General features: G+C 48.5%; 2 protein-coding genes across 7 annotated transcripts in view; both read right to left on the reverse strand.

Moving 5' to 3' along the window:
* Window positions 1-181: 181 nt before the first annotated feature.
* DHRS13 (dehydrogenase/reductase 13) lies at window positions 182-4,728 on the reverse strand. The gene is made up of 5 exons (XM_079797512.1): window positions 4,440-4,728; window positions 4,230-4,348; window positions 2,914-3,037; window positions 2,407-2,718; window positions 182-1,034 (listed from the first exon to the last, which is right to left on the reverse strand). Exons 1-5 carry the CDS (start codon window positions 4,564-4,566, stop codon window positions 583-585), a joined length of 1,134 nt encoding a protein of 377 aa, XP_079653638.1. The 5' UTR covers window positions 4,567-4,728; the 3' UTR covers window positions 182-582.
* A 2,558-nt stretch (window positions 4,729-7,286) lies between these two features.
* PHF12 (PHD finger protein 12) overlaps window positions 7,287-23,676 on the reverse strand; it is a 43,973-nt gene continuing 27,583 nt past the window's right edge. For 3 of the 6 annotated variants that reach the window (XM_079798305.1, XM_079798304.1, XM_079798301.1), the window contains 10 exons: window positions 22,780-22,912; window positions 20,533-20,697; window positions 16,403-16,561; window positions 14,998-15,796; window positions 13,523-13,648; window positions 12,721-12,864; window positions 11,701-11,799; window positions 10,667-10,749; window positions 9,608-9,746; window positions 7,287-9,259 (listed from right to left, as the gene is read on the reverse strand). In XM_079798305.1, the coding sequence (XP_079654431.1) occupies window positions 8,925-9,259; window positions 9,608-9,746; window positions 10,667-10,749; window positions 11,701-11,799; window positions 12,721-12,864; window positions 13,523-13,648; window positions 14,998-15,796; window positions 16,403-16,561; window positions 20,533-20,697; window positions 22,780-22,912 (2,182 nt within the window). In that variant the 3' untranslated portion in view covers window positions 7,287-8,924. Of the gene's footprint in view, window positions 9,260-9,607; window positions 9,800-10,666; window positions 10,750-11,700; window positions 11,800-12,720; window positions 12,865-13,522; window positions 13,649-14,997; window positions 15,797-16,402; window positions 16,562-20,532; window positions 20,698-22,779; window positions 22,913-23,676 lie in introns of all 6 variants that reach the window. The other 3 variants (XM_079798302.1, XR_013815089.1, XM_079798303.1) reach the window with 3 other exon arrangements.

Below are 23,676 nucleotides of genomic sequence, written 5' to 3' on the forward strand. Positions count from 1 at the left end.
CCACGAGGCGCCCAGATAACAACCGCCCTGCCCTGCCCTGCCCTGCCTCACCGCTCCAGCATCCACCTTACAGCAGCTGGCCCTGGAGCCAGACCTGGGTTCAAGTCTTAGTCCCTCCTCTTCCTAGCTGTGAGACCTTGGGCGAGTCCCTTACCCCTGCTGCCTAACCTTGTTTCTGTAAAACGGGGGTAATTCGACCATCTAGCTACGTGGTGGCCACCAGTTCAGTAATTCCCAATATTGGCAGTACATCAAGTGACAGATTCCCTGGCCTTCACCCAGAGCTGCTCAGCGTCACTGAGGGTGGACCTTACAAATAAGACATTCCAATTCCTGAGAAGCAGTGTCTGGCACACTACACACACAGCTTCTCAAACTTGGCTAACTGTCATTCTCAAGAAGAAAGAATCACCTATATTTCCTTCCACTAGGAAAAGAGCTGTCTAGGTCATCCCTTGACGCCCCAGAAAGTAACCATGGAGGTAAAAACTGCAAACTCCTCCATGGCCAGGCCGTGGACCGGCACACAGCTAAGGTGTTTCAGGGCCACCAAGTGCCATAGCAAGCATCCCAGCCGGGGGATTAAGAGGCTTGGGGCTCAGGTTCAGCTTTAACCCAAATTCGGTGTGTGACCTCAGACAAGTCTGGTGAGCTCTGAGGGCTGGGATAGGGTTCAGAAACTGGGGGCTCCTCAGGGTGGGGGCTGCTCAGAGAAGATGGGGTCCCTGAGTCCTGAGGGTGGGGGTCTTCATCAGATTCGGCATCCTCTCCCCGTCCAAGCCCTGCCAGCCTTTTGCTGGCCTCCCACAGCCGGTGAGCTGCCCGGTCGTCTCTGGCAGCTGGAGGCACCTCCTCCACATGGCAGTTGGCAAAGTATCTTCCACTGAGGGGCTCAATGCCCTCCTGTAGAGCGCAGTACAGGGGCGTCTGGGCACCCCCTCCTGGTGTCCGGAGCACCAGCCAAGCCAGTGGGTGCAAAAGTGGGCGCAGCCATCCAGGAACATGACGCAGGAACAGATCTGAGTTCACAGGCCCTGCGAACAGGAGAAAGGAAGGAGTGGGGAGTACAGTGGGTGAGGGCCCAGGGTCAGAGCTGTGAGAGAAGGGCTAGAAGGGAGTGGGGAACAGACTCCAGGTCCAGGGAAACCAGGGTAGTATTGACTGGGCATTCAGGGCCCTTACAGGGTGACCTCACGCATTTCCAACAACACGCCTCTCCTCCATCCAAACTTCTTGTACATCCCCATCTCCCAGATTTAGCTCATGTTGTGTCCCCTGTGAGGTACAATTCTGTCTCCACCTTCCTTTGTTTAACCAGCAAACATGTATTAACACCTATGGTAGACCAGCCACACTTTTTGGACACCAGAGATATGGAGTAGTAATCAAGGCTTGATAAAGATTAGTTGTGATTATTATTTTCACTATTATAATTACTGGTTGTGGTTATTATTGTCATGATTGTAATTACTAATTAGCCACGGGCCATGACTGTCTAGAGTGCAGTATGGTAATGTGGGTAGGGCAGATTTTGTTCTCCAGTAACCTGCTCCCTAAAGGCAGGGGTAGGTCTTCTTCACCAGTTAACTCATTCAGAGGAAAAGCCAAAATGCTTACAGGGGACCTCCAGACCCTGGATGGCCCAGCCCATCTCCATACCACATCGCTGGCCCCTTTCCCCTCCTCACTGTGTTCTAGCCACACCAGGCTCCCTGGTCTTTCTCAAGCACATCAGGCACTTCTGCCTCCGGGCCATTGCACTTGCTATTTGCTCTGTTCTTTACACTCTTCTCCCCAGAAAGCCACATGGCTCACTCTCTCATCTCCCTTGGGCCTCTATTCAAGTGTTACCTTCTCAGGTATATCTTTCTTGACTGCCATAGATAAAAATAGCACCCCGTCATTTCATATTCCCCTTAACCTGTCTTATCTTTCTCCACAGCACTTTATCACCACCTGCCATTGTATGTATTTATTAGTGGTTTCTCCTTCCCCTAAACTCTACAATGATAGAGTTTACTTTGTTTGGTTCACTGCTATATTCCCAGCACTGAGATTAATGCCTGGCACATAGTAGGTACTCAGTAAATGCTTCTTGAAAGAATGATCATTAGCTATTATCATCATATTATAGTCAGTTCAGTCATATAGATGGCTCCCTGGGGTGAGAACCTGGGCCTTCTCCATGGCCATACCCTACCCAGTAGTCAGCATCCAACCTTGTGGTAGGAGAGCAAGAACACAGACAAAAAGAGCCCGGTTTCAAGATCAGCAAAGAACAGGTCTCTCCTTGGACCATGCTTCCTTCCTGCTCTGAGATCCTGTAGCTCAGTGAGAGGCTGGGGGAGCGAGGATGGGGCAGGGATGGGGAGAGGGAATCAAAACAGCCAAAGGGCCAGGCCTCACCTGGGTGAGCTGCATAGCAGGTGACGCCGGTGCCCTCAAGCTGCGCGGCGAGCTCCCTGGCAAACAGTACATTGGCCAGCTTACTGTCGGCATATGCTCGCAGCTCCTGCTGCCAGCCCACCACCGGGCGGTCCAGGCGTGCGAAGTCAAGGCGCCCTCGCCGGTGGGCAGCTGAGGCGACCACCACCACGCGGCTAGGGGTGCACGTCTTCAGCCGGGGCAGCAGCAGGTGTGTCAGCAGGAAGGGGCCGACGTGGTTTACTCGCAGAAGCAGGTTGAAGGGCTCACGGGTCTGTCCGCAGGAACTGATCCCTGGGGCAGGGACTAGGTGTGAGCAAGTGCTCTGGAGTGATCCCCATAGGCCTTGGTGGCCCCCTCTGTGAGATGGTGGTAGGGGACATCCTTCCCACCTATCCACTGACCCCCAGCAATGCCTGGCTGGAAGGGACGGCTGCCCCTCCAACAACCCCCCTGCACCCCCCACCCCCCTTAGGGCCTGCATCTCACCAGCATTGTGGATGAGGATGTCCAGCCGTGGCTCAGACCTCAGGAAGGCAGTGGCAAAGGCCCGCACTGAGGCCAGACTGGCCAAGTCCAAGGCCATGAAGATGACTTCATTGTTCCCACTCTCCTGTGGAGCGGCAAGGGCTGGGCTTGTTACCAGATACCTCTCTCCTCTCCCCTATCCCCAGACACCAAATTCTGAGAGTCTACCTCCTACTATTACTAAGATCTGCCCCTATGCATTAGAGTAATATGAATAAGAGTGTAGACTCTGATGTAATTTTTTTTAAAATCCTCACCCAAGAGGCGAGGATATTTTTTTCCCATTGATTTTTAGAGAGTGGAAAGGAGGGGTGAGAGGGAGAGAGAAACCTTGATGCAAGAGAGACACATCGATTCACTGCCTCCTGCTTGCCCCGACCAGGATTGAACCTGCAACTGAGGCACATACCCTTGACCGGGAATCGAAACCACGGGCCGACGCTCTAACCACGGAGCAACTGGCCAGGGCACGATGTAAATCTTGACTATGCTTTTTACTCAAGTGTGACCTTGGGCAAGATAATCTCTCTGTGTCTCAGTTCTCTCACTGTGAAATGGGAAGAATAATAGTGCCTATATCATAGAGTTGTGAGGATTAAATGAGTTAATATATGTAAAATACTTAGAATAGTCCCTGGCACACAGCACAATGTAGGTACTTGCTATTACTGTGTTATTATTATTGTCCCCTCTACCTTACCCTAAAATCTACAGTGGACTTCCTATTGGTCTCCTTTCAAACCTCTTGCCCCCTCCAGTCTAGGCATCACACGGACACCAAAGGTTGGTGCCTGCTGAGGGCCCTTCATTGGATCTCTACTGCCCATCCTATAAAATCTGGGCCCCTCAATAAGGTCTATAAGGGCCTCCTAAACCTGGCCCTGGCCCCTTCATTTTGCTTCTTTCTTCCGTACTTCCCCATGCTCCAGCGTCATTCCCCCCCACCCCTCCCACCCTAGTTTCTTAAATTAGATCCGTTTTCTTGCCTCAGGGCCTTTGCATATGCCGTTCCCTTCCCTGCTGTTTTTCATTAATGTAACTTCCGCTAGTCCTTAAACGTCTTAAATCAGCAATTACTTCAGGAAGTCCACTCCCCAGCTTGGGTCTGTGCCCCTTCCCGGTGTGACCAGAGCACCTGTGCGCTCCCTCTTTGCACGTCAAGAACTGAGCCGAACTCTCCTCTCTGGACTGGATCCCAGAGCCACTCTGCTCACCCCACTGTCTCCCGAAGTCTCGGTCCTCTGTTCGCCGCCCCACCCACCCCTGCCTTCCCGCACCTGGCGAAGGTCAAAGGCCGCCGCCTCTCCGCGCTCCCGGCTCCGGCAGGCCAGCACCACACGAGCTCCTCGGCGCGCCAGCTCCAGGGCCGTCATCTTCCCGATGCCGCTGTTGGCGCCTGCGGAGGGCGGGCGGGAGCCCAGCTGAGCCCGGGCGGGCCATCGCCCCCTGCCGCCCCGGCCCCTCGCCACCCGCCGGCCCGCACTCACCCGTTACCACTGCGGTGCGGCCCCGCAGGCTCACGACGCCGCCGCAGGGCGGGGCCTTCACCAGGTTGTAGTAGACAAGCACGTAGGCGCCCAGCAGCAATCCCGCGCCCAGCAGCAGCGCCTCCATGCCGGCCGCGCCCTCGGGCTCCCGCCCAGGCCCGTGCCGCCCTGGATCGCCGCCTGGCAGCTGCCGACCAGCCCCGCACTGGCTTGGAAGGGCGCCGCGAGGATCTCCGGAAGGCGGAGGTGGAGGGGAAGACTGGCGGCAGGCAGGGCAGGGGTGTGTGCGTGCGTGGGCCCTGCGAGCGCCCCCTAGGCATGCGTCTGTGTCCTCTGGATGTGTGTTTGTGTGCACACCAAGGTGCGTGTGTACATTTGGGCCCTGGGAGCGCCCTCTAGGTGTGTGCCTGCGTGAACTCGTTCTAGATGCGTGTGTGGGTGCCCTCTAGGTCTGTACATGCAGCCACATACCGTGTGTGAATGAATTTTCTGGCTTTATAATGTACCCATGGGCTCTGGGAACACTCTTCAGGTTGTGCCTCTGGATCCTCTGTGATTTCCCCCCCCCCCACCACTTCCTTTTATTTATTATTTATGTTAATTTTTCTATTTTATTTGTTTTTTTCCATTGACTTTTTTAGAGAGTGGGAGGGAGGGGAGAGACACAGAGAGAAACATAGATGTGACAGAGACACATCAATTGGTTGCCTCCCCCAAACATCCCCACCAGGGACAGGAATGGAGCCTGCAACCAAGGTATGTGTCCTTGACTGGAATCCAACCCAGGATTCTTCAGTCCGTGGGCCTACACTCTATTCACTGAGCCTAGCCTGCCAGGGCCGCCCTCCTTTTAGAAGGAGAGGGAGGGAGAAAAACATCAATTTATTGTTCCACTCATTCATGTACTCATTGGTTGACTCCCCTCTGACCAGTGATGGAACCCATGTCCTTGGCATATGGGTACCACGTTCTAACCAACTGAGCTACCCGGCCAGGGCTCGATCCTTTGTGTGTGCATCTTTTATGTGTTTGTGTCCATGTTGCTGAGAGCCCCTCCAGGCATGTGCATGCATCTGTAGTCTGTGTGTGTGTGTGTGTGTGTGTGTGTGTGTGTGTGTGTGTGTGTGCTTGAATGAATATCAAATGTACCTGTCCTTTGTGTGGTGCCCTATAACTGAAGGCTTGCAGAAAGGCTAACAGGGTGTGTGTGAGCCCTCTGGGTGGCTGTGTGTAAGAGTCGTTCCCTCTGAAGAGGCCTTCGTACATGAATACTCATATCTGAAAGCAAGTTCCATCCTGGATACCTTATCCTCCATAAACAAATCCTTCCATTCATATCCTCATAACCCATCCTCAGCTCCTCGGATTCTTCCCATAGAAGGCAAAGGAGGTGATATGGTGTTCAGCATGGCACATCAGTTAAGGGCTGTCAGGATTCATTTTCCTTAGCTGTCTATATCTTTCTGTCTCTGCTCCCCACCCCCTCCAATTCTGAAGGGAAGTAGGAAGAGAAAGAGTGTAATATTTATCTGACTTCCAGGAGGAAATTCTCCATAGAATGGTTCTCACAGGTGATAGAAATGGGTAAAGAAACTCCATCACTCAATGGAAGAAGTGACTTTGACGGCAAGATGGGTGGGAACAGCTAGGGAGGCAAGGGTAAGGGAACTCCTGGCCAGGTGACTTGCCAGAAGAAAGGACCTTGCCTGAGAAATCCAGTACAATTTAGTATCCATTGTTTGGCACTTATGGTGTGCCAGCAGTATGGTTAGCCTTGGAAAGATGGAGTTGAACAAGATATGTTTCTGTCCTTAGGGAGTTCAGGAGGCCCATTAGGGCAGGGGCAAAGCTAGACAGGTAGGTGGAAGCCTGGGACAGACCTCAGATTCAGGCAAATTTCCTATTTAGCTGCACTGTGGATTCACGGTTCAATTGTAGATGCCGTGGGATGAGGCTGGGGATGGAATATATATTTTCTAAATCTTTATTGTTCAGATTACAGATGTCCCTCTTTTTCCCCCCCATAGCTCCCCTCCACCCGGTTCCCACCACACCCCAGGCCCTCGCCACCCCACTGTCCGCGTCCATAGGTACTGCATACATGCATATCAGATCTTTGTCCAATCTCTTCCCACACCCTCCCCCTTCCCCCCCAAAGAATTGTCAGTCTGCTCCATTTCTGGGGATGGACTATTAAGGACACAAGTGCCTTCTCCATCCCCAAAGCAAGATCCTGACAGGCCAACAGGCCACCTAACTTGAATAGTGTTGGGACAGACACATAGATGCTCTTCAGCTGAGTCAGAGACTGTCTTTAATTTAATTTATTGACTTTCCTTTTTCATTTATTTTGATTGATTTCAGAGAGGAAGAGATAGAAACATCAATGATGAGAATCATTAATTGGCTGCCTCCTACATGCCCCATACTGGGGATAGAGCCCACAACACTGGCATGTGCCCTGACCAGGAATTGGACTGTGATCTCCTGGTTTATAGGTTGACACTCAACCACTGAGCCATGCTGGCCAGGCTATTTATTGACTTTTTAGAGAGACAGAGGGAGGTAGAGAAACACTGATTTGTTGTCCCATTTATTTATGCATTCGTTGGTTGATTCTTGTATGTTCCTTGACCTGGGATCAAACCTGCAATCTTGATGTATCAGGACAATGCTCTAACCATCGGAGCCATCTGGCCAGGGCTGGGAGACTGTCTTTAGGAAAAACTTCCTGATAAAGTTTCTCATGAAAGGCCTTCAAAGAGGAAAGGATGGAATTTGGTTTAATAAGAGGGCGCAGGGCCTTAGAATTAAGGTAATGCACTAGATGTTGTCTTCTGAGGAATTGCTACTGTGGAGAAGTAGTGAATGCAGTCATATAAACTGTGGCACAGCTGGGGTTAGAGACTGGACTTCTCATTTTTCATGTTTCCCCAGAGACGTTTGAATCAACAAACTGCTCCACACTACATTCTAAGACACAGGGGCCACATCTGCTTTAACTGCTCATAGTAAGTGAGCTAGACCAAGATTTAGGCACAGAGGGTCAAGTGGTACTTGACTTGCTCCATGCCCAGCTAAGGTGACAGGAAAAGGGCAAAACCAGGTGTTATGACCTCCCAGAATAGATGAATAAAGCATAATAGCAAATGATTGGAACTAAAGGCAGCTTCAACTCTCTAGATTAAAGCTTCTAGACCAGAATGCAGAGGTCTCACTCATGCCAGCTTGTTTTAATGCCTTGGTTTTGGAGCCAATAGGAGCAGGGGCCTGAACATTCTTAGAATATTGCAGAATTTGATCATGTCAAATAATCAAACCCTCTAAACTCTGAGTCACCCACAAAGTCATACAACAGCTCCCCTTAGCAGATGCACCCCTACCTACGCTTCCATTTCCGCTCCCCGTGCACCGTAGGCTCACTTTCCTACAACACCTCCCCTCTCCTGATTTCCCTTGGGGAATGTGACTTGTTCAAGGAGACTGTGGGACCAAGATCTCAGGGAGGGTCCCTTCCAAGTATGATGACAGGTAGGACAGACAGGCAGAAAACATAATTTGAAGTATTTTTGTTTTTTTATATACAGAATACAGGAAAGTTTCTGTAAAGTCTAAAACATTACAATTACTATGTACATTGGTACTAGTTGTGGGGTAGGAGAAGAGGAGGGAGCCAAGGGTGGGAGGAAGAGGAGAGAAGTGGCAAGAGAACAAAAAAAGGAGACAAAACAGGTTTACGACAAAAAACGTTTTTGCTACAATAGACAATTTGAAGAAAACGCTCTACCACATGTAGTACTGTACACAGTTTTTAAAAACATTGAAAAAATGTCATCACTAGATGTATTTACACAAAATCCAAATACACTTTTCCTTATTCGAAATAAAATAGATGGACAGCCAGAAAAAGGATTCATTTCTCATTTGTCCATAATACACAGTAGCTACCTGTAGTGCAACCGCTGCAGAAAGGGAAAATAACTTGGAGGGTGGGAACCATGGAAGGAGGTGGGTAGCGATCTTTATATTAAATAAAACAATGATATTGTATAGATTTTGCTGTATGAAAACTGTATTTTTTCTTTTAATATAAAACTATTGTCACTGCCACAAAATAGAACAAGTTTCTGATTATTTTACAACGGCGGGCGAGGGGGAGGGAGCAGGTGGGTGGGGAACGGTTTTGTGTTGGAGGAAGTGTCCAGACCATTGGCCTTCCCCTCCCTGCCCACGCTGTTCCTCAGCTCGGGTCTGCCGCTTTTCCATGAAATGTTGAGTACAAATATATGTGCAAATGCCCCCTAGAACTTGAGAAAAGAAAAAGGATTTTAAAAAACAGTCAAAAGGTTTTCTTCATGTCATGCAAAGATTGTAGTTGAAGGGTTTCTGGTGGAGTATAGAAAAAACCCGGGCTTGGTTTGTGTACATTTTTGCATTGCAGGAGTCTTGGGGCGGGTGAGGCGGGTGATGGGGTAGCCACCAGTCCTAGGGAACAGAGTTGGAGCGCAACACAGGGCCCTGGTGGGGCTTGAGAGAGAGCTTCTCGGCCAAGACCCCATCTTGCAACAGACTAGCATCGCCTTTGGGCTGTTTGGTCGCAAACTCAGTGATGCTGAAGACAAACTGCAGACACCCCAGCTTGATGTAGCTGCCATGGTGCAGTAAGGCCGTGCCTTCCCAGCCGGCCCCACTGCCCCCAATCAAGCTCGAGCTGCTGGCTTTGCAGTTGCAGGGTCTCCGTTGTGGCCCCTGGGCCTGGGAACTCATCATGGGTGCCTCCTCACTTGGCTCTTCATCCTGTTTCTGGTGCCGGCGGCGCCCTGGGGAAAAAGGGGATGGTCACTGGAGAGGAACAGTGAGCAGTCCAACCACCTGGGCTGTTTGCCAGATGGACCTCTGTACCTCCCCATTTTAAATGCTGCATAACTGGGGCGAGGGATGCTCAGAAAGGACTGGTCAAGCCTGAAGTGCTGTACACATAAGTGGGTGCACAGCACTTGGTTCTCCGTGGCCCTCCCTGGGCCCAGGAGTAAGCACATGGCCAATGCAACCAGGAAGGGAAGAGACAGCACATCACTGGCAGCAAGCCTGAGCCACCATGACAGAGCCTTAGAAAGTGTGTCCAAAAATGGCAGACTTCATGGCCACAGGCCTCTGCTCCAACTTACTGATGACACTCTGCACTTTGGCAACAATACTGCTTGGGGGGGTTGGCGGGGTCTTCTCAGAGAAGTCACATGAATACAGCACATTGTCCACCGTCGTCCCGTGCTCACTGTAGTTTAACAGCTCATAATGTTTGGTATTCTGAGGAGGAGGAGGGAAGATAAGATGTGTGGTCTGCTGCGTGGGGCCTGGGGCTAAGGGGAGAGAGGACATATGGAGAAGGCTGTGCTGCTCTACCTGGGGAGCTCTCTTTCTTTCCCAATCGTGCCCCCCTTCCCTGTACTTTTTGATTGGGGCTCAAAATTCACCTCCTGTGTGCTCTCCCTCCCAGGAGAAGCTCCTGCCTTTCCCTCTCCCCTCTCCTTCTCCCACAGGCATGCATCTCCTCCACTCTAAGGGACCCCATGAGACCTGCAACCAGGGGCGCAATGGGCAGTGTCAGTTAGTCCCAGACTAACCCCCTGAACCTATCTCTAATGCCCCCTTTTCTCTGACTTTCCAGAGCCAAAGCAGATTCGCCTAGGCTCTCTCCTGTAGCTTCTTCTGTCTTAAGCCCTTCCTTGTTTCACTGTCCCCAGCTTGAATATACTCTCAAAATAAAAAACAAAAAACATATAAACATAAACAAAAAAGATTCACCCCTTTAGGGAAGCCTTCCTTCTTAGACCCTCCCTCTCCTCACTCCTTTTTTCTGCCTCCTCAGCACTGGCTCCTGTTGAAATCATGGGCATATGAGAGGATGAGACTCACAGGGTTGCATTAAGAGGGCTTGGCTTCTTTCTATACTATTCCCTTTCCCTGCTTAGCCCCACCCCTCCCCCCACCTCAGCTGAGCCTGTGATCAACCTTAGGAGATATGGTAGCCCTGCTCCTGGGGAGCAGATGGCCATGGTAGAATGCCCTTTTCACACCAAGACTCTTCTCCTCCCCAGATGATGGGGAGGGAAAAGGAGGAGACTCCCAATCCCCTTCTTCTCACCCAGGCCACTGAACAAAAACTCAGTGTCTGGGAGAGGCCTCAGGTGGGGAGAGCTCCCTCCTACCCCATCAACACCCCTCACCTCATCGTAGAATATGCAGGCGTGTTTCCCGGACACGTAGTTACAGTGACCATAGTTTGTAAGGCACACATCCATGTCAGCTCCTGCAAGGTGACATGAATAGAGGAAAAGGCGGGCAGAGAACAAATTGTTAGGTGCATGTGTGGGGAAGGTGGTGGTGGTGATGCGGGGAGGGCGTTAGCTTCTGGGCAGGCACTAGGAGACCCTGAGGGACAGGTAGCTCAGGGCTCCCTCCTTGTATTTTTAAACTAAAGCTGATGTCTTTTCAACATCTTGCTAAAGAACAGTTGTCTTTGCCAGCTGATCTGCTTTAGAACATATGGCTGCTGCCCAGATGGGTACAGTGAGCTACTGAAGAGGATGCAATATTTTCTTTTCATTTTTTAAAGTATATTTTTTATTGATTTCAGAGAGAAAGGAAGAGGGAGAGATAGAAACATCAATGAGGAGAGAGAATCATTGATTGGCTGCCTCCTGCATGCTCCCTACTGAGGACTGAGCCCACAACCCTGGGCATGTGCCCTTGACTGGAGCGTCAGTCCACAGGCCAACGTTCTATCCACTGAGCCAAACTGGCTAGGGCGAGGATGGGATGTTTTCATGAGAACACAACATGGGGTGCAGGGCCTATAAATCTATCATATCAGAAAGAAGGGAAATGTCTAGGCTGGGGGCTAATCTGTCTGTACCTCTGTACAAGATAGAGGGCTAACTAAAGCTCAGGTATATGTGAGCCCCGTAACTTTTCTCAAGACCTCCAGGGAGAAAGCATTTGCTCTCTCCTTGGGTATTTTCTTGCAGTGTTTAAATGCCTCACTGAGCAGCAGTCAGAACTTTTACCTCTCCTGATGTCACACTGGGCACAAAGCAAAAGGGCCTGAGAACAGGGAAGACAAGCAGCTGATGGTCTCCTTTCTTAGCCCCTCTGGTTGGGACATCCATCAAGTTAAAACCATCTGCCCCTTTCTAGCCTTTGAGGGTAAGAGTGTTAGTCTTTAGGGCTGAACAGACTCAGCACCTCCCAGCTGGCTCACCTGTCCCGATGTAGAGGGTTCGGTAACACATGTTCACAGCTCCTCCCAACCCTAAGAGAGGGTAGAACACAGCTCGGGCCTGTACCTCCTTTCTTTGCACTACAAGACAAACACAGGGATTGGGTTATTTAGAAACTCAGAACCTGGCACTCAAATGCAAACCAACAGAACCTATGGCTCAAACATTAACAGAACCTGGACCTTTGGCGCACCGCCTGAAGAATATAATCCCACTGGATGAGTAAATTTTACCAATTCACGTCTAACACTGGGCTGCTTCAGGGTGAGGCTCTCTGTCCCACATACAGCAGTCCTCACATGGGGTAAGAAGGACCAGAGCTTTGACAATGGTCACAGAACTTAAGGATGATAGCACTTTATGAGCTCTGGGCTGCTGGTTGGTTTGTCAGGGATAACTAGCTGGTCCTATAGGGAGGTTGTGCAAAAAAGGGCACAGACCAATATCTCTCAAACTTTAAGGTGCATATGAATTGCCTAAAATCTTGTTAAAATGCAGATTATGATTTTGTAGGTCTAAGGTGGCGCCAAAGCTCTGCATTTCTAACAAGTTCGTAGATGCTGCTGTTGCTGCTGGTCTGGGGACCAAAGTTTTAACAGCTAATGCTCAAAGGGGTATCCTAAGCAGAGTTAACCTCTTGGGAAGGATTTCCAGGAGGCTAGCCCAACTGTTATTCTGTTTCTCACCTTTTAGGAAATTCTTCTAACTTGAATATTTGACAGCATTTGAGCAGAAAACACTACATACACCCAAAGGCACTTGTAGCTGCTTTCTGAGTCTCAAAGTGGATATGTATGAAAGAAAGTTACAGTGCACTTCCTGGAGTCTGAGCTGAAAGCTGTGGGTGCCATTTTGTATGTTTTCTGAGGAAAAAAACACCATGGTGCTTTATTAAGCCCATTAAAGGCACACACTGAAAGCTGAGATTTCCATGGAGGGGAGATGGCCATTCACACAGAGAGGTCTGACGGCGTGGTGTGGTGGCAGGTGTGCATGCGCACCTTCTGTGTGGTGCCCTCCAGAAGCCAGTGGATGTGCCCCGACACTGCCCGGTGAAGTTTGGACCCGGGAGGGGAAAAGCTGATGTATTCTCTGCAAGGCCAGAAACTTGATCAGCTTCTCGTCCAGCATATTTATCTCGATTTCTATTAACCAAAGAGAAAGATTAAAAAAGCAGCTGAGGAGGAAATGGAATGAGAAGTAGGCTAAGGTTACCGAGCAAATAGTGCAGCATTTCTAAAATCCAGCCAAGAGCTTTTTTAAAAAATAGCACAAAGTGATACAAGGATCTTGGCTGGGCACCTCACTAACCATTTGCAGTGAGAGAGCCCCAGTGCAGACTATACAGATGCCTCCTGCCACTGGGTAGCTGGATTTTAGGTAAGGTGGTCCTAGAAAGGTAGAGCAAGATAAACCATTTGCCTGTGCAGGGGGAAGGGCCTAGAGGTCTGATATTGGAGCTTGGATTTCTACCACTCTCTGTTTACAGAGATCGAGTTCTGCCCTGCTTCTCCTTGATTTTGGGAGCGAGATGCCTCCTGATTTTATTCTGCAAGTCCAGGTGATCTGCCTATAGTGATTTTCTTTTCTCACTGGCCAGGTTGGCTCTGTTCTCTCTTCACCTTTGATTATGTGTATATGCATAAGGCAGAGATAGAAGGGGCTTTCCTTCCTACACCACTCCCCTCTCCAGCCCTGAGATCAGGCATCCCTTCTGCCCCCTTTTGAAATGAGCTGAATGCTGCGTAGGGACAGCACTTTCACCACAGCAGCTGGTGGCAGAGCAGCAGCTCATTCACTCACCTCCATTGACATCCATAAATGCTCGAAGTGAGTTGGTGAGGTCCACCATGGCAGTAGAGTTGGCTGGGAAAGAGGGTACGGTTAAAGCGCTTCCTATGGATAACGTGCCGGGGCTGACCTTGCCATCTGGGGACGGAGCAGGAAGACTGTTACTTACGTCGCCTGAGGGAAACCCACCGGTACAATCCCCCACTGCAGAGACAGGTCTGGATTTCGGACCCAAGGTGATGTTCCCTTCTCGATTCTCACCCCATAGGCTCTGGAACTCCTAGAGCTAAAAACGTGTGGTGAGGAAGGGCAGATGGAACGACAATGCACCCAGGCATGCAGAAGGCTCCAGAGAACTGAGAACCAGTGAAATCTACTGCTCTGGGGAATATGGTGGGGTAACCTCATTTTCTGAGCCATGACTACCTCCTTGCTACCTCTACTCATTTAAATAAGTGGTGCCTGCCCATAAAACTCCTGCCTACTGAAGTCTGACTCATAGGTGCAAAATCTATCCAGGTTGGTACTGAAATAAACAGAGCCAGGAAAAAAGCCTGAGAAGAGGGGCCACCTTGGGACCAGGGGCCCCATGCAGAGAAGTCACAGACACCTTGTTACCAAGACTTCCAGCTGACTAGGGAGGCCAGCTTCAGTTCAGACAGGAGAGCCCACAGGGGGTTTCAGCAGCATCTGATACCTGGTTCAGATACTGGGGTCAGCAACCCTGAGGTCCCGAGTGCTGACTGGAGATAGCTGAGAGTGCAGGTCCACACTAGGTCAAGTATGGACATGAGGGCAAGCTTTTGGGCCAGAACTACCTCTATGGCCATCCCACTCTGCAGCAATTCTAAAGGCAGTGTTCCTTTCTAGCCCTGCTTTCCCTGACATGGAAGTTCCTTCAAAATAACCTGGCTCTGAGAATCTAATCTCTGGTGTGGATCGTGAACCAGAGGCTATCACTCAGAGCCTCAGGCTGACCACAATGGTTTCGGAGCACATGCTGCCTTCCTCTAGGGCAGTGATGGGCAACCTTTTGAGCTTGGTGTGTCAAACTTTGCCAAAACCTGAGCATAACTCGGGTAGTGTGTCACTTTGAGGAAAAACTAACTCCAAGACTCTAGTCACAAATGTTTCATCGTCGGCATGCGACCGCGTGTCATAGGTTCTCCATCACTGCCCTAGGGTGATGGGACAAAACAGGCAGACCAGTGGGAAGGTGGAATCAGGAGACCCAGGCTGTAGTTCCAATCCTGCCACTGACTTGTTAGATCACCTTAAAGAAATCACTTAAGCTTTCAGAGCCTAAGCAGTCCCACTGAATAGATGAAGACAAGTTAACATGTACTTTCTCTTCCATCACAGAAATGGGGGAAGGACAAGTAATACAGAGATCAAAGCACTCTGAAATATTCACAGATGTTTTTTTGAAGCTTGTCAGGAAGAGCATAAAATTACTCCAAATCACCCTAAGGCTGAGTAGCACTTACCTGAAGATGGCGCTGGTGAGCAGAAACTTTGGCTGGCTCCTGTGGCCAAGATACTGTCTCCTGCTGCTTGGGGGGGAGTGAGCACCCGGGTGGCATTTGGGGGTGAGCCCAGTGGCCTTGAGTCTGTCAACGGAGGTCCTATCTGTGATTGGACAGTCTTTCTTTGCAAAGTGCTGGTGTTCTCGATGCTGGCACAAGAGCTGGGAATGGAAGGGGGCAGGCTTGGGACAGGAACCAAACTCCTCTGGGGGCAAGAGCTGGGGCCAGTGGCATTCTCTGTCTTCACAATGATGCCGACGGTGTGGTTCTGAAGCCCCCCAGCGGCTGGTGGTGTGAGGGGCCGGGGCCAGCCTTGCCGGTGTGAGAGGCCTGGTAGGGGGGTGTTGGCGCCTGGAAGTCGCCGGGGGTCCGTGGAATCAGTGGGGCTGCTGTAGAGGTGTGGGCCATTGGCTTTCACCTCTGTGTTCACTGGCCCGTTGGCAGTCCCACAGGGGGCTTTCTTGGATTTTTCCGCACAAGAACTGCAGCTGATGTCCTCTAGGGCCGGGGGTTGGTGGGGTGGAGAGCAGCTCAGGGAATTCTGGGTGCTAATCCCTGAGGGGCACGACAGGGGATAGTGGGAAGGTGTAGTTGGTGCCTTGTCAGCTGTTTGCAGGGAGGTGGTGATTGAGCTGTCAGTCACAATAACAGGCTTAATATCAGCCTTCTCTGTCTGTTCAGAGTCCCAATGCGAAGGCATCTGCTTAGCAGATAAATGTTTCAATATGCTGCACTGGAGCGCAACAACACTACAGAGCCACTGTAATGGAAGGAGAGGAGAGGAGAGGAGGGTAAGAGGCCTGGGAGGCGCTGGTCCTTCCTGCCACAGTGGCCAGGGCTACAGCAGAGCTGATAAACACTGTTTCCGAGGTCCCATTGCGAATGCCCAGAAAGGGTGTGCTTGACTCCTGATAGGATTCCATTTCCATTCCCAAGCAAGACTTGTTGGTACACTCAGCAGACAACACCCTGGTCAGCAGAGCTTGGGATTCCCGTTCTGGTTTTGCCCCTAAGGCTCACCTTGTGACCAATATTCAGCAAGTACCCTAAACATCGGCTGTGTGTCCAGCACTATCACCTAGCCTCTCTATGGGTCTACTGAGGTCTTTCTACAAGACAGTTTTGCCCATCTCATAGTGCATTGGGAGACCGATGGAGAGAAGCAGACCAGTTGACTCTGTAGTTCTCTTACTTGCCTCAAGATCTGAGCCAGAGGTTCTCCCTGAAATATTCAACTCTTGGGGGTGAGAGTAGGGGTGGGTGGGGTTGTAGAAGACGGGGATGGGAATGATACTGAGGCTATTTCCATAACAGCTGCAGTGGGATGGAAGATTAGATTTGGAATCCCAGCCCTGCCTTCACTCACCTCTTGCTGCTCTGCCTGGGTGGCTAAGTGCTCAGAGTTCAAAAGGTGCATCTGTGATTCCTCAGGGATCCCATTGCAGATCAGCTCCCCATCCCGAATGGCCGCGGGTGCAATGAGTGGGGGTGGAAACTGGTATTGAGATTTTATAGCATCAGGAACCTGTTCAGAACAGATAGGAGGAAGGAGAGGGAGATGGTGCCAACATGACCAGTTGATTCTGCTCTGACCGTGCTCTTCTGTCCTTGGTGCTGATGCCCAGGGGACCATCATCCACTAGGTGGCTTGGTGGGCAGCAGCTGCTCTATGCCACCATCTCTTTGCCTAACACATATGCACACTAGCTTGAGAAGGCACAAAACTGGAACCAGCAGGCGTGCCCTCCACTTTTCTTCATTAAGGTCTAAGGACTGAGGAAGCCAGAAATCACTGCATACTGCCTTCTGCTTTGGTCTAAAAAGTGGAAGACTGACACCAAACAGGGCTCCAGAGTGGTACCCTGGGCTCTTATTGCTTAGGATCAAGTTTGGAAAGTAAGTAAACAATATCTGAAGAGATAAAAAGTTAAAATGAGGTCACATTCACAGTAGACATGCTCAGCATGAGGCCTGGCTCCAGATAAGCACTCAATCAATGTCAGTTTTCTTCATTCATTCATGACTCATAAAACAATTGAAGACCTCTTTGTTGCACAAACAGAAGACACACTCTGAATCACACCATATAAGAATGAAAGAGCTACACAAGCAAAGAATCATTCATACATTCAACCAACATTTATTGAGCATCTCCTGAGTCTGAGCACTGTGCCAATCCCTAGAGATCCAGATGAACAAAACTTAAGACTTGCCCTCAAGGAGCTCACAGTCTAGTAGGGAAGATAAACACAGAAACATTATAATATAGTGTAATGGATCCTAGAATAAAGGCATGTCTAAGTAGCTATTAAAAACATGGAGAAGGCCCTAACTGGTTTGGCTCAGTGGATAGAGCGTTGGCCTGTGGACTGAAGGGTCTCAGGTTCGAGTCCGGTCAAGGGCATGTACCTTGGTTGCGGGCACATCCCCAGTGGGGTGTGTAGGAGGCGGCTGATCGATGTTTCTCTCTCATCGATGTTTCTGACTCTCTATCCCTCTCCCTTCCTCTCTGTAAAAATCAATAAAATATATTTTAAAAAAACACACCAAAAAAACATGGAGAAGGAGAGAATCATCGATCAGAACGTCAAACTTAAGGGAAGGTAGGGGAGGGTGGGGGTAAGGGGGAGAGATCAACCAAAGGACTTGTATGCATGCATATAAGCCTAACCAATGGACACAGACAACAGGGGGGGTAAGGGCATGAATGGGGGAGGGGGTTGGGGGGGTAATGGGGGAATAAGGACACATGTAATACCTTAATAAAGAAATTAAAAAAACAAAACAAAAAAAAGAAAACCACACAAAAAAAAAACATGGAGAAGAGTGCTTATTTCTACCTGGGGGACAGAAACTTGGGATTAGAGATTTTATAGGAAGGCAGTTAAGAAGGAACTTCCAGGCAGACCAAGGGGGAATAGGGTAGGGAAGCATTACCTAAGGCAGAGATGTAAAAGCATCTGGTAGATTTGTTAAATATTTTGGGAGAACCAAGATATTTCGTGAGCAGGGAGGATAAGGGAAGAAAAGCCCCAAATGGTTGCCTGTCCTTATTTTATTATTGTTATTTTAATTTTATTTTATTTATTTTTATTGATTTCAGAGAGGAATGAAGGGGGAGATAGAAACATCAACGATGAGAATCATTGATTCGTTGACTTCTGCATGCCCCCTACTGGGGATTGAGCCCACAACCTGGGCATGTGCCCTCGACCGGAATCAAACCCGGGACCCTTCAGTCCACAGGCTGACACTCTATTCACTGAGCCAAACCAGCTAGGGCTTATTTTATTATTATTATAAACCCTCATTTGAGGATATGTTTTTACTGACTTTAGAGAGGGCAGGGGAGAGAGGGGAGAGAGGGGAGAGAGGGGAGAGAGAGGGAGAGGGAGAGGGAGAGGGAGAGGGAGAGGGAGAGAGAGAGAGAGAGAGAGAGAGAGAGAGAGAGAGAAAGAGAAAGAGAAAGAGAGAGAAAGAAACACCGATCAGTAGCCTCCTGTATGTGCCCCAACCAGAAATTGAGCCCACAAGCTAGGAATGTGGCCTGAATGGAATTGAAACTGCAACTTTAAAAAAAAATATATATATATTTTATTGATTTTTTACAGAGAGGAAGGGAGAGAGATAAGAGAGCCAGAAACATCGATGAGAGAGAATCATTGATTGGCTGCCTCCTGCAAGCCCCCCACTGGGGATCAAGCCCGCAACCCAGGCATGTGCCTTTGACCGGAATCGAACCCAGGACCCTTCAGTCCGCAGGCCGACACTCTATCCACTGAGCCAAACCGGTTTCGGCTGAAACTGCAACCTTTTGATGTACGGCAGGAAGCTCCAACCAACTGAGCCACCCAGCTAGGGCTCCCTGTCCTTATTTCACTCTCAAATTGTCCAATTACAAAATGCTTTTCAGAAAATTTGTGCCCTTGGATTTTCTTCAAGAATAGGAAAACATTTTAAAAAGGGAACATTATAAAACGACAGGGTTTTATCAAGGCCTATTGGCCTGTTCATTTTGGTAGCCAAGCTCTCTTCTATACCTATATGGTGAATTATAGTCCAGATTTTTCCTAGATCTGTTTAACTAAGGTATGAGGCTTGTCACCTGTAATATATCTTACCCTCAACTGAAAACACCTAATTTAATTTTGGAAAACTTGTGTTTCCACTGAAGTATAAATATTTACACAGTTAAGAGTTTGTTATCCAACTTTCAACAATTAACATCTTGCTGGTGCTGACACCCACTGGAAATGGGTATGATTTTTTTTTTTAAATCCTTATCAGAGGATATGTTTTTACTAATTTTATTTATTATTATTATTTTTAAATCCTCACCCGAGTATATTTTCCCATTGATTTTGAGAGAGAGTGGAAGAGAGAGGGAAAGACAGAGAAACATCAATGTGAGAAACACATCGATTGGGTGCCTCCTGCACGAGCCCTGACCAGGGCCCGGGCCAGGGAGAAGCCTGCAACCGAGGTACGTGCCCTTGACTGGAACTGAACCCAGGACCCTTTGGTCCGCAGGCAGATGCTCTATACACAGAGTAAAACTGGCTAGGGCTGTATTTACTAATTTTAGAGCGAAGTTAAGGGAGGGACAAGGGGGGGGGGCGGAATATGTATGAGAAAAACGTCAATCAGTTGCCTCCTGTACCCGAAACCTAGCTATGTTGCCAGAATAGAACCGGCAACCTTTCAGTGCACGGGACAACCAACTGAGCTACACCATCAGCCAGGGCGGGAGTGGTATGATTTTATAGTATGGCTGCCCCCAAGTGGCCATATTTGAGAACTGCTGGTTCCTATTGATACTTATGACAGTCTGGGATTATTTCAAAAGAGAAACATCAGTTTATATATAGTGTTGGGCTCTCTAAGTTAAATGAATGAGGGGATTGAATGGTTTATGAGAACCAGCTTCAACACCACCAAATACTCTTCAACACAGAAAATTTCTCTGTCAATCTCTGTGGATACACTTTAATAATTAAGTACATAAAATGTATTGCTAATATATTAACAGCAGCCTGGGAAAAGAGATTTAACTTTCCTTTAGACATTTTCCCCTCATAAGTTCCTCAGTTGGGATTGCTCACTTTCCACATGGCCCTCTGCTTAATCACCCCACCTTCACCTCACGACCGCTCTAGGAAAGGGGCCATCTAATAGCAACAGATGGCACTGAGTGACAGGTGAGGGGCAGTAATAGCAGAGCACATCTGCATTTGGTGGAAGGGACTAAAGAGTGTTCATCATCAGGAGAACTAGAGACCTGCAGTTTGAAGGCCTACTATGGGGTTTGGCATTCATAATCCTGACCACCCTCCTCAAGTATTAAAATGTACAGCCACATTCATTACTTGCTCAGATACCACAGACAAGTCTCAGGGACTTCAGTTTCCCTATCTGTGGAGTGGGACCATGGCCCTCTGTCTATCCCATGAAGGCAATCAGAAACCACCATCCTGCCTGAACCAGGTTGGGACTCACCTTCAAGCTTCTTCTTTTGACCGACTGGAGCACGCGGCGGTTAGGAGGGTGCTTCTTGTGAATTCGGTTCAGGAAATCCACTTTGACGACGTGCTGTGAAATGGTGTCCTGGAAACGGTCAAACACCTGGCACCGATTACTCAGTGTCATATTCTTTTGGCTCAGCTAGAATCAAAGCAGAAACACTCCTGTGGTGAACCTCAAAAGACATCCCTCTCCCAACTAACTATAAATGGACCAAATGGGATTGTCTGTCAGGGGTTGGTATGTCAACACTCTTGTCAGTGTTGCATAAGACTTTCTCCCTCAGCCCTGCCCAGTCCAACAAGGGACAACTAGTATGTTTCTATTCCCTAGAGTGGCAGGAAATAGTGAATTAGCTAAGAAGTGACCTTCCACATTCAGCCTCTGACAGCCTTCTGTCCAGCTCAGACCACCCTCCGTAAGTTTACAGGTTTCTTTTTCTTTTAGTGTACAGGTTTCTGAGGAGATGCAGGCCTTGGCCCTCAAGAGACCCAGACTCCATTCCTAGCAAGAGAACCTCTCCCTCAGGAAGCAGGACTGTTTCCTATATAGGAGTTTGGCTGACAGCTGGGATTAGCACCCAAATCCTGTGTGCCCTGCCCTATTCCTCCTCCATCGTACTAGGGAGCAAACCCCTCTGGATATCCCAGTCTTGTTCTATAGGAGGCAGAAAACTTGGAATGCTCTAAGAGGCCAAAGGGAGAAAAGGTAGTTTGTGCAGCAGCATACAGAAATTATGTCACATTTCCTTTTCTACAACTGGTCCCATACACTTTAATTCAAAAGAAAAAAATGTGTGGCAGCTTCCTAATTAGTAAAAGAGGAAAAACCCCTAAGTGGCTAATAAAATATTACCCAATTAATAATTTCTCATCTGCTGGAAAGGTGCTCTTTAAGATTCTTATTTGGGTAAACTGCTCATGGTTGCTGTTTTTTTTTTGGTTTAGTAAGAGGCAAAACAAGATACACACACTGAGCCCCAGAGAGAAGCCTCCTTCTAGATAAATCTTTCTGAACAGCATTAGCCAAATAAGAGGACAAAGCAACTATTTTCTTTCATATGTGCAAGTCTATAACTGAGTTTCCCTCAGTGTAAAGAGGGGAGCACAGTGCCATGTTGAGGGCCAACAGTCATTCCATGATTGTCACCATTTGATAGGTGATGTCTTTTTTTAAAAAAAATATATTTTATTGATTTTTTACAGAGAGGAAGGGAGAGGGATAGAGAGCTAGAAACATCGATGAGAGAGAAACATCGACCAGCTGCCTCCTGCACACCCCCCACCGGGGATGTGCCCGCAACCAAGGTACATGCCCTTGACCGGAATCGAACCTGGGACCCTTCAGTTCGCAGACCGACGCTCTATCCACTGAGCCAAACCGGTTTCGGCTGATAGGTGATGTCTTATGCAATAACATTTTTTAATTTGGAAAGGCTGTTCTTATGAGGGACCTGCTCCTCCTGAAGCCCTCTCCTATTCAATCTATGAGTGACTATTCTAAGTGCCTATAAGGAAATGTCTTAAACGTCTCTGGAGATAGCAAACTACAGTTCTGTTTGGCCCCAGGAAGCAGTCTGGAAAATGTACCCAAGACTTCTGGGAAATAAATAATAATCTCACAACATTCATTCAACAATTTAGTTACTCAACACCTATAAGTGTTATGACAAGAATTAAAGTAAGAGAAGGGAAAGAACCTCATTTGGAGCCTAGGGAAGATCAGGTGTTTAATAAATGGTTGACTGTCTGGAATACCATTATATCCATGTCAATTCTCTGAAGTTACTGTGCAGTTAGTTAATTCTTGAGATACAAGAATAAATATCTTAGAATTTTCTTTCTTCCCTCTAAAAACAAGAGGCAGGAAAATATGGAAGCAACTACTGTGAGAGCATTTATTTCCATAAGGTTGGATCTAATATACCCCAGTTTAGGGCGATAACATCTGCTTGATTCACTCTGGAGGAAAGTATTAATGAACAACCAAATGCTAGTGGGTTAAATCTGTCTATGCAGCTAAAATAAGGCATTATGATAAAAGGAAAGATGCACAGCTAACACATGTCAAAAGAATCGGAATTGAGTAGAATGGTCTGCAGAAACCAGCATCGGAGAGATTATAGTGAATTCTGGTACAAAGCTGACCTTATTATGCTTTCTACTGAATCAGTCCACTCTCCACTGTGCCCATAGAGGACTGAAGAGACACTGCTGAACTTACCACCACATGTTCGATGTGATTTGGACACATCCATCTGCCCAGGGGCATGGCAGTGAGTGGTGGCTCAAGGCAGTCCATGTGGAACAGGAGGGGGCAATAGTCACACTGGATGAGAGGGGCCACGCGACAACTCCTGCAAAAAAGAGATTAGGCCATTTCTGCGGCAAGATGGGAGAACTGAAAACAACCTCCCCTCCTTAATCCTAACAACATTCTCCCACATCCTCCTCCCCCAATGACTCAGTTACAGTCACGATTAGAAAGATGGATGAAGTTGGGGGCTACCACGCGGCTCTCCATTATTCTCTCTTCTAAGAGAACTGTATCTTGTCAGGAAGTGAATGTTTACGAGGAGTATGCTAAAGTGGCTGTCGGAGCATGAATGATCATTGTACCCATTGAGGGAAGACAGCCAACTCTACTTGATCTTTCTACTCCTTAAAAAAAAAAGCAACTACTTCATTAAACAACAACAACAAAAACTACTAGCAACCTTTCTAAAATCTAATACAACAAGGACTTTTTCTTCTGCATGAAGCACTCAGGAAAACTGACAACCAGAGAGAGCTGTGCTGGGAAAATGATTTTGTAATGTATCAATGTAAGCATAACTAAAGGGAGGGGGCTTAAGCAAATGCCAATTATGTTTTGTAACCATGATACTCCTTGGGTCCTCAAGATGCACTGAAGCCACAGTTTGGGCTCAGAGTCCTGCCACTCTATTATCTAGTCCCCTATAGCTTTTGGTGTGGAACATTTCATTTTCATATTTTTTCCCTCCTGTTATCCTGTCCTTCTAACATATCTAAACAACAAGTCCATCTTCAGTGGCAGCTGGTTCCTGTCACTGAGAAGGTCCTATTTGAAGAAAACCAGTGTCACAGGGAAGCTACAATT

Source organism: Cnephaeus nilssonii (genome assembly GCF_951640355.1).
Source record: "Cnephaeus nilssonii genome assembly, chromosome: 19".
Classification (NCBI taxonomy): domain Eukaryota; kingdom Metazoa; phylum Chordata; class Mammalia; order Chiroptera; family Vespertilionidae; genus Cnephaeus; species Cnephaeus nilssonii.

Excerpts from the sequence above, each read along its gene's own strand:
- DHRS13 (XM_079797512.1), bottom strand. The coding sequence starts at position 4,566 with ATGGAGGCGCTGCTGCTGGGCGCGGGATTGCTGCTGGGCGCCTACGTG. Across the intron at positions 3,038-4,229 it reads CGGCCTTTGACCTTCGCCAG|GAGAGTGGGAACAATGAAGT; the intron begins GTGCGGGAAGGC and ends GCCGCTCCACAG. Across the intron at positions 1,035-2,406 it reads CTGCTATGCAGCTCACCCAG|GGCCTGTGAACTCAGATCTG; the intron begins GTGAGGCCTGGC and ends TCCTGTTCGCAG.